Source organism: Atta cephalotes (genome assembly GCF_000143395.1).
Source record: "Atta cephalotes unplaced genomic scaffold scaffold00025, whole genome shotgun sequence".
NCBI lineage: Eukaryota > Metazoa > Arthropoda > Insecta > Hymenoptera > Formicidae > Atta > Atta cephalotes.
In genome coordinates, this window is record NW_012130089.1 from 137511 (window position 1) to 154458 (window position 16948).

At 35.8% G+C, this 16948-nt stretch overlaps 1 protein-coding gene across 1 annotated transcript; it reads left to right on the forward strand.

Moving 5' to 3' along the window:
• Positions 1-3128: 3128 nt before the first annotated feature.
• Positions 3129-6339, forward strand: LOC105620187 (zinc finger protein Xfin-like). The gene is made up of 6 exons (XM_012201692.1): positions 3129-3473; positions 3736-3882; positions 4453-4613; positions 4939-5226; positions 5429-5669; positions 6079-6339. Exons 1-6 carry the CDS (start codon positions 3129-3131, stop codon positions 6337-6339), a joined length of 1443 nt encoding a protein of 480 aa, XP_012057082.1.
• The last annotated feature ends 10609 nt before the right edge of the window (positions 6340-16948 follow it).

Sequence of the window (16948 nt, forward strand, 5' to 3'; positions counted from 1 at the left end):
TCCCACGCTGGCTACGCCACTGATCGGAATCGCGCGTATCTATCCCTTTTCTCTTTCTCTTTCTCTCTCTCTCTCTTTCTCTTTTCACGAGTTCCCTTGCGATTCTCTCTCGCTTCCCCTTTCCACCCTTCCCAGCAGCAGCAGCAGCTTATTCACCCTGGTCGCCTCTCTGCCGGCCCGAAAACCGAAGCCGAGGCTTCGAAGCTCGAGCGCGACCACCACTACCACCACCATCACTACTACCACCACCAACAGCAACGGCAGCAGCAGCACCATCAGCATCAGCATCAACATCAGCCGTAGCCGTACCAGCAGCAGCAGCACCACCGGCACCGGCAACCCCACCCCTCCCATTCACCATTCGCCCATCCACCCCTCGATATAACCCCGCTCCATCCGCCGCGACGACCGCAGACACAAAAACAATAACAAATCGATTCGCGGCAACGATGAGGACGGGAAGGAGGGCGGAAGGGGTCAGCGCGAGGGGTAGGACGAATGCTGAGGCCCCCGGCACGATGCAAGGGAGAGGGCACGCGCGTGCGAGAGAGAGAAAGAGAGAAAGGGCGAAGCCGCCGTGGGGGGTGGGGTGACGAGGAGGAACCGTCCTGTCCTCCCCTCGGCGGTACTCCTCCTCCTACCCCCGTCCCCCTATATCTCTTTCCCTCTTTCTGGATATTGTATAGAGAACGTTATGCTAAAGTATGCATGCACGAGGGTCGGTCCAATGGTCAGGAATCTCGCGAGTTCGTTCGCTCTACAGCGGCACGTATCCGGACCCGGTTTACGGGGTTTCTTCTCGTCTCCGTACTCGCGAATTTCGTCGTCACATCCTTTTTCGCGTTATCGTTATCCCCATCGTCATCGTCATCTCATCGTCTTCGTCTTCGTCTTTTACATCATCAACGTAATCATCATGAGTGTAGCGTGGGAGGCGATGCTGAGCCGCTACGAGCGTGAACTTTCATCATTCGATCGGTAAGGTGGAGATCGGCCCGGTCTTACGGCGACGAGAGGGAGCACTAACGGGGGATGATTCCAGCGTAATGACGATCGGCCCGAATTGTTGCGGTAGGCCACCATAGGGGCGCCCCTCCTATCCAAGAGAAGGGGGAACCTCCTTGCGATTTTCGCACGACCGTCCTCCTCTTTTGTGAGACGTGATCTTTTTTGCCAATCTGTTACGTCTTACGGCATCACGGCACTTGAGACTCATTTCAGCTTTCACCTTCACCTTCTTCTCCATTTTTTGAATGACTGAAAAATTATATTAACGGATCAGAGTCATCTATTTTATTACTGCATTTTCGAGATGCTATATTATGTACATGTAAAAAGATTTTAATATGGAGAAAATTAATTTATGAACAATACAAAAGTCGCTCACAGGATAGATAGGGATTGAGGATAGAATGGACGGAGTCGATTTCCTGTCAGAATTTATTATTTTGATCATATTTAATATTTTGATCTGATCTAAAGGGATCTAGATGGTTCTAATCACTAAATTTCTGGTGAACACACGTGATGTCTAGGACTAGATGTCTTCGTTTGCCTAATTCGAAATTGAAAGGAGACGAAATATCGTAAAAGAGTTTCCTATTTCGTAACATCAGCTACTTCGATACTTCAGATACTCCTTTTACGTGAAATCTTCCTTCTTCCAACCGATATGTAAGAGCTTTATCTTTGCCCTCGTTTTATCAGGATAGACAGAGCTTTTGACAATTATGAATAAAACGATCCACGAAGAAGATATAAATCGCTGAAGAACATATAAATCCGTGAGTTTCATATTTGAAGAAATAGAGATGAAACGTTGAGTTATTTTCTGACGATTTGAGTGGAATGGATCCGCATGGAAACAACTTTGCGAAAATGTAATTATAGCATCTCAATCGCGACACAAAGAACGATATGAAATATTTTAGAACGAGAAGAGCCGATACAGAACATTCCGACTCGCGTTCAAAGATCATTTTCGGAAGGGTGCTAAGAGAAGGAAATTGAGTTTCTTGAGGAGGAAGAGAATTTAGAAAGATAATCTTTCGCATGACACTTTTCTCTCGCATCGTTATCTCCATTTTCGAGCACGCTTCGAAACGTTTGACCTCGTAACTCGAGACCGAATTACTGCCAATACTCTATTATCCAACTCCTCTTGACGTATTTCTTGATGTATCCTTTACGGTGATACTCGACAGAATAACTAAAAAATACGAAAAACACATTTATTATTTAAAGAAATCACTTGATTTAAAGAGATCACTTGACAAAGTGATCATCATACATTATTTGCAAATAGGCTTAATTGATGCACATTGATTTGTACACGTTTAAACATTTCTTAACGATTTAATTAAATGCACGCGATTTGATAAAAAACATTAGGTATAAATAAAATGATTTTATATATAAGTAACAAATACTCGGCTCGCTTGAAAATTGCACGTAAGTATTGATTCGAGGGCCACCACTAATCTCTCTCTCTCTTCTCGCTCCCTACCCTTCACCCTTTTTATACCGTGCAATCCATACAAACATAATGAGTACTCGAGCACCATTTCCAAGTGATTCAATCTTTATTAGGTTCAGGATATATTTCTAATTTTATATTCGAATCGTCTGCACGTGATAGCTGATATTACCGATTTCATAAATATACCAAGTACTAGGGAAAAAATTGAAGACTTAGATATCAGATTTATATTTTCTATAACAGATTATATATATCTAAAAAACTGAACCTCAAAAGATGAATTTATTTCATTTTAATCACAAACTCTCGATGTAGCAGTTAATTTTGTCGAAAAGATATACATTTATACAATGTATAGTGAATAAAAATAGTATTTGCACATCTCATCTTTTTTGGGAGTTATTCTATCCGAAAAAAAATATATTACTTTTATCATAAAACATGTTTTTTTATGTGCGTATTAGCTAAAGCAACTTTATATAATAACATTCTTTTTCATATCGTCATATTATCTCAATTCTCAAAGCAATGTATGTACGTGTTTGTGTGCGAATACTTTTTTTACTCACTGCAATCGGATTTAGATGCAATTTTCCGTTGAACCGATTTCGTGGATCCCATCAACGAATGATCGTAACGCACATTCTAGATGGAATATGGGATCTGGAGTCTTCACGTCGCGGGTGAACTTTGGGGTGACCCGCGTCTCGCCCGAAGGCATCCGATTCTGCCTTCCGGCGCGACGCAGATCCTGCCAAGGGCCGCGTTCGCCCTGAGCGCACTGCACCGGCCCGACATGCTGCCACTGCCGTTAACGGCGGCGGGGCCACCTTACGTCCCGATGGAACTGGTCACGAAACCAGCCTCGGTCGCGTCCACCAATGCCGAAGACGCTGAGGATGGGGAGAAGAGTACGAACGGCGAAGATGAAGATCCTCAGCAGCGCGACGACAACGAAGGTAACATCGAAAAGGCTGATCAAAACGAAAATCAGGTAAGACCATCTCATTATTGTATAACACAATATTAAATTGATATCTCTTAAATAGCTAATAATCTTTAAATTAATTTTTTTTTATCTCTACTGGACAAAAAAAGAAGTATTATGTAATATAAAAATAATTTATAATTTCAAAATATTGATAAATGATTTTGAACTATTGTAAAATCTCTTGTCAAAGTATAGAGATATAACTTAAAACTTTTAATTATAAATACAAACACAGGGTATCTTATGTTTTACATATATCAATCAGACTTGTGTGCCAAACGAAAATAATGACAACGAAGATGTCGGTGACGAGAGCGATACTGGTAGCACGAACAGTTCACATCAATCGGCAAACAACAATCTATCAATCACAAAGCTTCCTGATCCGATGTCATGCCTGGCCCTCGATAAGGTCGGTTTGTGTTATATATTTTTCGATGAATTTAATTACTTGGCACGTACCTGAAACCGGTTCATTGATGATTTTTTAACATAATATAATTATACACGGATTTTTTAGTTGATATTATATTAATATTCTATCTATTAATATTTTATCATTAATCAACTACAATAAAATCAATAATGGACAATCATATTTTTCTTTCTTTTTTCTCTTTATTTGAAGCCGAACATTTTTATACTTATTATAACACAGTTAACTTTATAACGTGGCCTCTTAAATATTTTTAAATTATTCGATTGACAAAATGTGTAATTCGATTTTTTATTATACTTAATTATTAATTCGAATTAATCTCATAGTTTTATGGTGTAGTCCAATCGATTTTATTTTTACATTGTAAAAATGTCTGAAGACAACTAATTGTAAGTCAATCGTCTGATTGTTATACTATTAACTTTAATTAAATTGATATGTCGTTTATTAGCTTCATATATATATAGTTTATTGATTTTATTTTTTAATTGCTTAAGTTTACACGAACTTTATTTAATTTTTATTTTACCATTAATATTATAGGAAGGAACGGTGACACCTGTTTTGAACGGTTGGGTACTGGGTGCTTACACAGCGATGCTGGGTAGACTATCTGCCGCCACTGCAGCTTTAGAAGCAACGGAAGTTCCCAATATTCCTTCCGACAGTGATTCCGAGAGCGAGCATTCATCCTATACTGAAAAGTACGTAGAATTTAGCACATCAAGCCATAATTATAATACTTTGTCTTTCTTAAAGACCATTTTCTTTAAGAAAGAAACAACTTAAAATTCATAAAATTTACTATAGATATTAAGATTACGAAATTGATTACATTTACACGGTTTCTTTAATCGAGTTTAATAATATCCGTAATTATGAAATTGGCCAATCACAGTTATTTTATTCTTCCGAAGAACAGCTATGATTATAATTAAACCCGATTAAACGTAATAGAAATCATTGTGGGACATTATCAGACATTGTCATCATTATTGTGTCAATGTTGACAATATTACGTGGTTTAAGATCGAGAGGTAGCAGTCCAAACGTAAACAGCATTCATCGTGGCTACTCGTGCGGCTCCTGCGACGTGGTGGCACCGACGAGACCGGCTCTAAGGAAACACATAGCTGATTGCCATCCCGCTCTGTCCGGCACGGAGACCGGGGAAACCAAGAGGTGTCCGTCCACGGGTTGTGACTTCACGACGACTAGTAGGTGCGAGATGGAAACCCACGTAGCGGCACATGTAGCTCAAGGAATGACGCCTACGGGGAAGAAACGTTCGCTGGCCTTGCAACGCGTCAGGTATAGGTACTCGAACAATTTTATATAACTTATAATTATAATTATATCTAATTATATCTGTGTTCTATCAAAAATAAAGATTCCTCAAATCTTTTATTTTTTTTTTTATAAAACTTTTATCAGATAATAAATGGAATAAAAAAGGAAAATATTCTTTTTTTTTTTATTGTCACGTTTTTTGTCAGCTATTGTTTCGGAATGTTCTCAGGTACGAGAGGGAGGAATATCGGTGCTCACTGTGCTCGTATGCATGCACGATCGAGAAGGCATTTCAAAGACATTTACGAGCGCACGCGAGAGGCTCCGCGCCGGAGACTAGGGTGAGCTGCGCCGTTTGCGGTGCCGACCGATCATCCGAGGTTGATCTCAGTAGACACATGCGAAGGCATCGCGATGATCGATATTTCTGCTGCGATATTTGCATCTTCCGCACGGTGCAATTGAAGAAGGTATTTTTGAAAGATTATTTGTTTTTATCATAAAGATCTCGATTGTACATATCTCTCTTCTCTAAAACTTTTAGAATGAATCTCACTTTTATACTCGTATTCATAGTCGGGCCTTATGTTTAAGGCTTTTTTAAATTTATCTTTAGATACTCTACGAATTATTTCATTGGCTACTGAGCATCTAAAGATAAATTTAAGGAAGCCATAAGTACAAGGTCTGAATACGGGCATTAGAGATTGAAAATGGAATCATTTTTTTTCAAGACTAATTCAACTTTTTATTCTTTCAAGTGAGATTCCATTTTAAAAAATTTAGAGTAGGTATATATATATATATATATATATGAAGATAAAAATTAAGAAAATTGACAATGTTAATTGTACGCCGTATATTTCTGATACTTTACAGCTGATACAGCATCGTCGCATGCACACGGGTGAGAAGCCACATTTGTGCCCGCACTGTGCCTATCGCAGCGCACGTCGCGACAATCTACGCAGCCACGTACGACGAGTACACAAAAAGGAGAACCTCTATTGCGACACCTTCAGTCCGCGCGGCATGCTGATAACTCCTTCGCTGTTGGCCTCCTCGAGAGACACTACTGATGTCGACCTGGTGCAGAGCCCGGCATCCTCGCCGTCTTCAAATCCGGACGCGACTAACTAGCGAAAACGCTCTCAAAGAACAAAGAGCAACGGACCTGCGGAAACAGAAATCTGGGACTCGCCTGTCCTTTATACGTCCTCGTTTTGTCAATACTGCGATCTAGATATATTAGAATTTACAGGGAGACTTGTACACAAGTGCTGAACTTGGCAGACAAACAAAGAATTGCAATCAAGTGAAAATTAAACCTAACTTCAAGAAAAATTGAGAATTATTCATAATTTCATGAAAAAAGCAATTTAAAAGATAAGCTAGAAACAGATTAAAAATAATTTATGAAATTGAATATATGAATATATGAAATTGATATCGATAGAAATCATATAGAAAAATGAAGTGTATTCAGCAAGAACGAATTTCGGAATGGATTGTTTCCCAAATCAGCATCGACAAGACTTCCTCCCTTAGACGTTAGGAATCGTATAGATTATTGCATGCGATAATTTAACGTCGATAATTTAATGTAATCTTTGAATTCTAACGAGATCTTGTATTAGCTATGTAAACGTCCAAGTGTTACATTACGTCGATTCGATGACTATCGTTAGATCGCCCGTTTACGTCGATTGTTGACGACGAACGGGGAAAGCTGCAAAATGGTGCTAGAATCGTAGATTGGCTCGCGGAGAAAGACTGAAAGTAGAAACGAATTCACGGCGCGATGTGACGTCCATCTCTTTTGCGCTCTTTCCGCACTGACCGCCGTGACTAAAAAAAAAAGAAAAGAAATTACAATTCAGCAAAGTTTAAGACTGCAATTATATCGTTCCGGTCTGTACTGTTCCGGTAATTCTCGTTTTAAACGTGACTCTTTATTGTGTCTCATTAACTATTGGTTATTAATTATTATTACTGTCTTTAAAATTAATTTCAATCTTAATTTTTGTAGAATTTACTGCAATTTTAATTATTCAAGTTTATCTATAATCTTAATTTTATTTTGTGTCAATACTTGTTTGAAGCTTATAATTTAATTATTCAAATCCGAGATGAAAATTTTATTTTTAGTATTATATAACGATCAATATTTGTGCACTTGAAGGATCGAGCAAGAGCTCGTGATACTTGCGTGTATATCGAGGCGGATGCACGAGACTCGATCGAATCAGGCCAACGGTTAATGAGATCAATAAAAGCACCGGGTCACGACATGACATGTCGCGAGGACCCCGGCCGGGATGGAAAGGTGCTATTTTACAAAGATTCGTTTTAACATTACGTATCTAGTATAGTTCGCTCGCGCTGCACGAATCGTCACTACAAGTATAATTGTTAAGTACTTAACACGAACTTATTATTGTTGCTTGAGTTGCCATTATCGAATTTTCATTGGTACTATTACGGACTAATAATATGATAACAAAAGAACGATATACTATTATGATTATGCAAGCATTATAATGATAGACAGTGTATCGTATAACGCGAGATGAAGCCTAACGTGTTTTATTTTGCAGATGATGATCTAAGGCATCTCCATAGAACTCTTGTATCGCTGTAATCACATTTTCCATTATATATCTTTAAATTATATTAAATTTCTATATTCGCTCTATAATGTATATTACATTAAAAAAAAAAGAATACAATTGTAATTTTCTGCAAAATTCAAACTCGTTGAATACATCTGTTCGCTATCGATACAAGTGTCTCTCACAAATGTTTCTCTCTTTAGGATCCAAGACCATTCCCGACGATCGATTGCTCGTGTCAGGGGAGAGAAAGCGAATGAGATCGATTGTAACAGAAATATGTGTCAATTTTTAATGTATTATATAAATACGTTGTAGTCGATAAACGATTTTTAACGGCGACTCACGTGAAGTGACACGAGAGGATACGTGCATCACGCCACGATGATTTGTCGTCTCATCGAGAATGACATTCTTGCGGAGAATATCGTTCTACTACATAGACACTATAGCCATTACTATACAACACTATGCTAAACTACAAGGTATACGATGATGCGAAATCGAAGCTGCTCGGCATAAAGTTTCACTTTCCCGGCACATTTTAATGCTTCAAACACATTGCATTTGTCGAACATTAAGTAAATTTTTTTTTCCAACTGTTTGGACTTATTACTGCGAGTAAATTTTTTCAACTCATTACACATTATCATTATCAGTATTATCTTCGCTAGAAATACCGCGAGTAACGTAGCACTCATTCCATGCCAAGTAGCATAAATTTTGAAATAAGCCACAATTACGAGCGAATGTGATTTAGATTTTAATTAATTATATTACATAATTATATATATATATATTAAATATTAAATTATATTTTATCTTTTAGGTATACGGATGACTACTATAGTAGCCAAGATGATTACGATTATGCGTGGAAGTTGGTAAAAAAAAACATTTATTCCGGATTACATAATGATGTAGGCCCGTTCATCCGAAAGCAAATGGTTTAACTGTTTAACATAATGTGTATTACCAGATATGCGCGTAATTCACTCGACTATGCCGAAAATGAGTTATACATCCCGGTATAACTTTATGTGCTACTTTTTTTGATATATGTATATTTTACATTTCGCATTTACCGTGCGATATTTCACGATACAACAACGGGTTTCTCAATGCGACTTTTTATATGCATGATTTTACACAAAGCCTTTACCTTGACTATCGAAGAGGATGACTTACTTTTTCTATTTCTTCCGCGCATATCTACATGTTGTTTCGAAGATATGTCGAGCGCATTAGCACATTCAGAATATTTATATCACGAAATAGTTTATCGGTGTGCGTCGCGATGCACATAATTTACGTATACCCATAATGAAGGAAGTTTCTTGTTAATTACACGTCCGCAATTAGCGTGACTGGCTCCGTCCGCCGTTAGTATTTACTTGTGGAGTAATTATTTATTTTTTATTTCGGTCAAAAGTCATAGCACAACTCGAATAAAGCGTTCCGTACGTCGTACGTCAGGAAAACCGTCGCGAAGAATCTATATATGTAATAGGGATAAAGGAAAGTTCCAAAGACGAAGGATTTGCGCAATCGGCGAGAAATTTCGCGCAGCTGACACGTCTTTTTGACGTTTCTTGTAGTAGTTTGCGGAAATGTAGTTTTCCCGATGAGCGTGCGCGCCTAACGAGAACCACCTCATTTTATCGTCCGAGCGATCAGTCTCAGGTGCTACCGAGATTTATTCGCATTATTATAATTACGAGCTCATAACTGATAAGCAGCGGCGCCGTGCCGATACTATGGACAAAAAGAAAATTAATTCGTGCCAAAAAGTGATCCCAATTATAGGGAAATGAACGAAGTTCTGTGGAAGAAATACGCGCGAGGGGTGTAAGCTGCTTCGGATGTGAAACGTACGATCAGATTTCTTCGTTTGCGAAAAATCGCGCAACTCAATTCCTTACATTCCAAAAACCAAATCTTTGGCTTTTATTTATCTAATTTACAAAAAAAAGAGAGAAAAAAATACTTTAGGTATTAAAAGCATTTTTATTTCAAAACTTAGATATAATTTTAGTTTTAATTCCATTATTTTTAAACCATTTTTAAGAAACTTTTTCTTCTAAGTTTCTTTTCCTCTCAAAGATTCACCGAAAATCGTGATTTTCGCAAAAGTTCGCAAACGCAGGGATTTCCCTCTGATCGTCCGCTTCTGTGTTCGACGTGAGCGTGAACTAGTTGTTACAATCTTTTAACTGTTGAATTTTTGCTGTAGCAGTAAGTGTCTTAACGTATACCTTATATAAACTACACGATATATAATATATTCTATATTAATGTTTCTTAGATTTAAATCTAACATACCGGACGGACGTGTCTACAACGAATGCCGTCGTTCACGCTCTCTTTTTAAGTGCAAATTGAAGTGCTCTCTTCAAAGTTCATTGTCGGAAACAAAGCAAACATTTACGTCATCGCGAGATCTTATCAATCGGCGTCGAAAGGATAAAAAGAATGAGAGGGTCAAGTGTTTCAATGCAAAGTTATTAACCTTTTGATGACAGTGCCACTGCTTGAAACTGGTGGCATTTATCGAAAGTAACATACCAAATGGAGCTTCACAATATTTTTATTTGTATTCATAAATGATTATAGTTGCTGTTATTCCTGTTATAGAAAAAACTAAACAATACTGAAAGATATCGTAAAATGATTGGGCATTAATAGATTTTTTTATTTGGTAACAAAAGTTGCGAGACGACGAAAACTTCGTCGAGGAACGTCCGGTCGGTCATCTTAAAAATTAATACAATCTAAATGTGATAATATATTTGCTATTAAATTATGACATAACGATTACATTATAATTAACTAACTACTGCGCGAAAACGTACGAAGAAAAATAAGCAATTTTAAGAGTCCATGTACTGAAGAATGATGGCGTTACGAGGGTGATCTGAATATTCGCATTATGACATTTTTTCTGCAATATATTGATCGGCTGAGCAAGTACAAAGCGATTAGAAAATCGACATTGTCGAAATCTGATCGGAATTAATACGAAAAATAGATGTGTAATTTTTATAGATTAATTCTTTGCGCTAATTCAATCTTTTTTTTTTTTAAATATCATTACTGTCAAATTATAAGTTAAGTTACATGTTAAGTTTTACAGGGAATAAACGATATTTTGTAATAAATCGAGAGCACTAACAATTATCTAACAATAAGTAAAAAAAAATATAAGTAATATTTAATTGATATGATTTTATATTTTTATAAATTATGTATTATTACAGTTCGTCTCGTAGCGTAGTATTATAAATTTTTATTTATACATATTTAATTATTTTTTCAGTTTTACTCTTCTGTAAATAACGTTCAAGCGCAAAGAATTAAAAAAAAGAACAAATCACGTCACCCTTGCTGACTCTGGCAGGAATTCGAATAAAAGTGCGAAGCCACGTTTTGCTTACCAAAAAATAAAGACTCTTGCGCTCTACGCATAATATATACACACAAATATATAATTATATAAATGTACGTGTATGTGTGTGAGTGTGCCTAAAGATTTTTTCCTCGAATTAATCTCTTAAACTTTCTATGTCATTGTCTTTCTCTCTCTCACTGTCTCTTTATCCTATGCTCTTGAATCACATATTACAGTCGTGAACGATTTCGAAGAACTATTATTGTAGTTTGACGATTTCGAATTACATGGCAGATTCACGATGCCTCGTATCCGTCGCCGTGACCGGATTAATTACTAAAATCTTATTACAATATATATATATAAAATATCAATTTTTAATTTGATACGCTTCGCCTACGCTAAGACTGTAATAATCTGTAATATTACAGATTTGAAAGCTATATTTCATGAATTTGATAACTTAAAAATTTGCTATTATTTTCTCCACACAAATATATTTATCAATATAATTAGGGTTTCTAATAGAAATCAAATATTTTTTTATTTGCAAAATAGATTGGTACGGGGTATCAAAAAGCTATTATTAATTTGGATAAAAGCGAAGAGAGGAGGATTGTGAGTCATTTATTTCAGCCCTTATCCGATAAATTTCGCAAAACGTTGGTTTCTATGATCTATGTGTCAATTAAGAATATTCGATTACAAAAAACGTATTTTTGTTGTACATGGACCAATTCATTAAAAAAAAAATAAGCGAGAAATCATTGCTCAATTAGTGAATTGAAAATGACTTAATTATGATGATGTAATTTGATCTTCCATAGACATTCAAAAATATATAAATGTGTAGAAACAAGATCACATAGTTTGCTGATTTCCATCATAAAGATTTTACGCAAAATTGCGTTATCGGTTGAGGGCTGAGGATCGCATTGTTTACGATTGTCTCTCTGTGTTCCAACATAATAGTAGATATTCCGTCGATCGTTCCTCTTTATAAAAATGAAAAAAAAAACATGGCCGTTACGCAACGCACGCACTCACGATTCCGATTGGACTGGAAACCGCGAGCGATCTCACTCTTTTCTGCAAAGTATACGAAAGTAAACGCGCGTTCCAATTTTTGCCTCGAATCTTCGAAAAAAAAAAGAAAAAAAGAAAATAAAATCAGAGGCAATCCATACCAAATACTCGCCTACGAACTCGCGCTTGAATATTTTTTTACGATTTTATGGCCTAAGCATTCGACGTCACGTCGAAAACGTAGGTACTCTTTACGGGTTTGCGCGATCAACTCTAATCGATCGTAATAAATTAATCTTACGACGGTAAGGAGAATTATATAATAAAAGCGAGTCGCTCTGCGGGAATATAATTTCCTCGTGTGATTCTCGATAGTGAATGCAGATGATCTTAGACAGCTAGAAATCGCCGCGCGTTATTCGCAAAAATATAATCTTGCAATAAATATTTTTAATTTCATAAAATTATATAAATCTTCTTTCATTTATTCCTGGTTATTTTGATATTTTCTTTTTAATCATTCCATAGCAAAAAAATAATTTTGATTAAAATTAAAAGAAACATAACATTCGTTATAATTATCGTCTATTATAATTACAATCCCAAGATTTATTGACAATTCCAATTATTTTTTTAATTCGTGATGCAATATTGTCATTGAATATTCGCCAAGACATCATCGGCAGTCATCAAATCGTTTCATCACGCCTTTTTATGTATACAACTGCTAAAACGTGTGTGCGTGTGTGCGTATCTGCTTATATGTAACGATCAATCTTAAGGAACTAATTAACGAAATAGTTAAACTTGTCGTCACCATTGTGATTTAAGATAGTAGAGATACCCGCGCACAAGTCGCTTGATAATGCAGGTGTAATTGATGATGCTTCATTTCAATTACATGTTAAAATTAATATTAATTTAATAAAATCAACTAATTAAATATCATAATTGAGAAAGTAGTATGGTACTTATATAGACATGAAAATAAGTTATCATCTAAAAAGAAGAAATTATATTTTTATAAGTAAAAATATGATTTAACAACTTAGTAAGCATATACATAAATAAGCATTTTCTTTGTATTATTATTCTGTGATATCAAATTTATCTGCAATTTTATTGTGTTTTTTAATATTAAAATTCTATAGTAATATACTTGTATAATTTGCACCTGCATGGAGGACTCTCGCCGGGAAAACGTTTACCTGTTTGTATAGCCAAAGTCGTCATTTGTCTTTGGCATGATAAAAATCTTAATAAAGGTTTCATTAAAATATTCTTAGGACAATATCTCTCCTTGTCTACCATTTTATTAAATTTCTGTGCCACTTTACGTGGCACATGCAGTTATTAGTTCTTTTTCCTTTAAGTTAAATATCAGTTGAAATAATTCACAGTATTGTGACGCTGGGGATCTGTAAAAAGTAAATTATATTTACTTTATTAAGTAAGATAATTTATAGAATTAATCTTATAGAATTAAATATTCAAAAGCATGAATTCTTCACAGCCAATATCATAAAAAGAAATTTAATTTTTATTTTATATAATTTTTAATTTGTATAGGATTCTATATCTAATTTTGAATGAGACTTTCTATATATTTATTCAATTAATTAGCGGATTTTCGCGTTCTGCATTATACGACTTTATGAATAGTTTACAAAATGAATAACACATTCCATGTGCAGTTGCATTGGTGGCCGTTGCAATTGGTGTCGATGGCGTTGGCCTGCTCCCCTTCTCCGGCCTCTTTCCACCACCGAGAGGAGCAATAACGATAGATGTATGAGTAACGGAGACTACGAAGAGTGGAGCCGCGTCAGTGCAAAGGCACGAGCTGTGCCGTCGGGTGGGTGAGGACGTGACGTTCAGCCCGTTTATCTTATCGTTTCTCATGTTGACTTTATCTTTACATATATAAATGTCGACAATTCTATATACACAAAAATCAAGATGCGGACTTGGTAAAACGCAATCGAGTATCGGAGTTCGAACACTCTAAAAATATAGTCCAAAACCATCCGAGCTCCCACGAGGAGAAAGGAGAAGGCCTGCGCTCGCAAACTGTGAAATCTACAGTTCGCTCATTGTGTTTGTGTATATCGGTGTCCATCAATGTATATGTGCGTTGGAGCGCGCGCGCATCTTTCTCCGCTCGTTGCCGCGCGCGCAAAGTGTCTCTTTAACTCATTAATCCTCTCGGTCAACGCGTATTAGGCTCGCATTTCTCTCTAGAAACTCGTTTTTTGACCTGAAACAAACATTTCGATGTTAAAATTTTATATTAAAAAATGGCCGATGTATATCGTACAAGAAAAATCACTATTAATTATCAAATGTTTCTATCTTCAAGAAAAATTTAACATTTATTCTTAAATTAAATTAATTGTAAAAAAAAGTATTACTACTCATATTTATTATCATTTATGATTCATTCGTGTAAATGCGCCGTATTTGCATGAATAAATACGAATTGTGAAAACTTGCAGATAATGTACATAATATTTATGTATGCGAGTGAGTGCACGAATAATGAGTCACGTGTTAATGAAAAGAAATAGTGAACCCACATCATGGACGGAATTTAGATGAATGATCGGGAAATAAATGGAACCCGCATAGCTTTAGTTCGAAAAAAAACTCTTACGAAGAAAAAACGAAATGTAATTTTAGACAGTGGACTTACTGCTAGTAAACGGGAGCGGTGATTCGTGAAAAGGAAGAGCCGCAGGAAGGGACAAGCGGTTACCGTGACAGTAACGACGAGGTAGGTTTTTGACCTGTGTCACTGACGGACAAACAACAGAATTATTTCCACTACGATTCTTGAAAACACCCTGATTGTGTATTAGTCTGATAAAAGAAATATGTATGTAATTTTTGAAAATTACATACGCGCGCGATACTACAAGGCATACATACCTAAAGAATCTTATTTTTATTCCATTGAATTGGCTTCAATTCGCATAAAAAACATTAACTGATTGTGTATTAGTCTGATAAAAGAAATATGTATGTAATTTTTGAAAATTACATACGCGCGCGATACTACAAGGCATACCTAAAGAATCTTATTTTTATTCCATTGAATTGGCTTCAATTCGCATAGAAAACATTAACACAAATTTCTCGTCGGCAAAGCAGGTGTTTTTGATGTGAGAATAATAATTATAATACTGATTGCGATGCGCTGTCGTGTTTGCTAGTTTCATTGTAGAGCTCATGATGCGTTGTTATTTACACATCAATGCAATGCTTTCTAGATGTTTCATAATGAGTTATGTATCTGAAATAGACCGACTGATATCTGACAAACATTGCCTTGCGTAATTATATAATTTATTATTCATCTAAAATAACTATAATCATAAAATTTCATGACATGTAACATCAGTTATAGTTAGATAAAATTTGTTTAATGTTTGGAAAATTATCGATCTACATTGAATCATTATGTCGTCATTAAAGCTCGTTACCTTAATCGGTTGTCCGTTGCTTTAACACTTTGTTCTTTCTATTTGAAATGTGCTTTCTTATCTCGAAGAAATTTAGACTTCTTAAAGATAAGGTTAAAAGATAAGTTATCGTTTGTATTATAAATCTCACGAAAAATTCGAGAAACTCGTAGATTTGATGATCATGTGACCGTGAATCATGATTTTCATTGAAATAGCGCATCCGGATACGTCACTTCTTTATTTCATGATAGATGTTCTTCATGACTGCACATATTTCTTCTTCTGCATTCTTTTTCTCTCCTTTTTTCCTGAGACGGTTTTCGTAATATTTAAACGAGAGAAAAAAAAGAAGTAAATAATATATATAAAACAAGATCAGCATGAAACTCTGTATTTTAAACGTACCCAAGCAGAACACAAATTATGACATCAAAATGATGTCAAAATAGCAGTTACAATTCATTTTAAGTGTCTTTTTGACGTTATCGCGACTTATTGCTTTGCCCCGATACTTATATATATTTGAGTTGCTTGGAGAATCCATTTTTATGTAACGTTCCCCACACAAATGCATACTTATGTTCGTTTGAAGTGCTACCGAAGGTGATAGGAGCAAGATGCGATAATGCTCGATGTCTGGCGCAAGAGTTAAAGTACAAATATGGAATGATAGATGTGATATTCACTCGTCGGTCAGTTGAAATACTAGCCGGAAACTATGGGCGACGGTATCGGCTTTCGGAACGATGACTCACACTGGGACAATTCATAATTTCCTTTCTGTTTGCGTCGCTCGTTTGTTTTGTCACGCGTTCAGTACGAAGAAATAACAATTTGATTAAACCTGAAAACAAATAATAGGCGTGACCTGGTTGGTAGCGGCACTAGGAAAACACATTTTTTATTGAAGATATTCTAGAAAGCGCATCTCTTTTATGAGAGTTAGAGCTTGTGATAATAAAAGCAAAAAAAAAAATGTAAAAAAATTATAAAAATTTGAAAAAATTTTATCCGCTTTTAATATTACTGTAATAGCTGAATAATTGAATTATTCAATTGTTATTTTATGTATTACTTTAAATATATTTAGGCACTTTGATAAATTGAAGAAAAAAAGTTTTCAACTTAAGCTTGTATTAATTCGAGCTACGAAGAATTAGAGAAACTTTTATATGTCTTAGAATCAATGGGTTAACATCAGAGAAGACTTAAAATTATCTTACTAAAGTGATATTATTATGGAAGAATCAATCTCCATG

What these genes read in the sequence shown, in the direction of transcription:
- LOC105620187 (XM_012201692.1), top strand. Translation starts at nt 3,129, where the DNA reads ATGGAATATGGGATCTGGAGTCTTCACGTCGCGGGTGAACTTTGGGGT. An exon ending in CATTCATCCTATACTGAAAA is followed by an intron (nt 4,614 to 4,938) that starts GTACGTAGAATT and finishes ACGTGGTTTAAG; the next exon opens with ATCGAGAGGTAGCAGTCCAA. An exon ending in TTGCAACGCGTCAGGTATAG is followed by an intron (nt 5,227 to 5,428) that starts GTACTCGAACAA and finishes GAATGTTCTCAG; the next exon opens with GTACGAGAGGGAGGAATATC.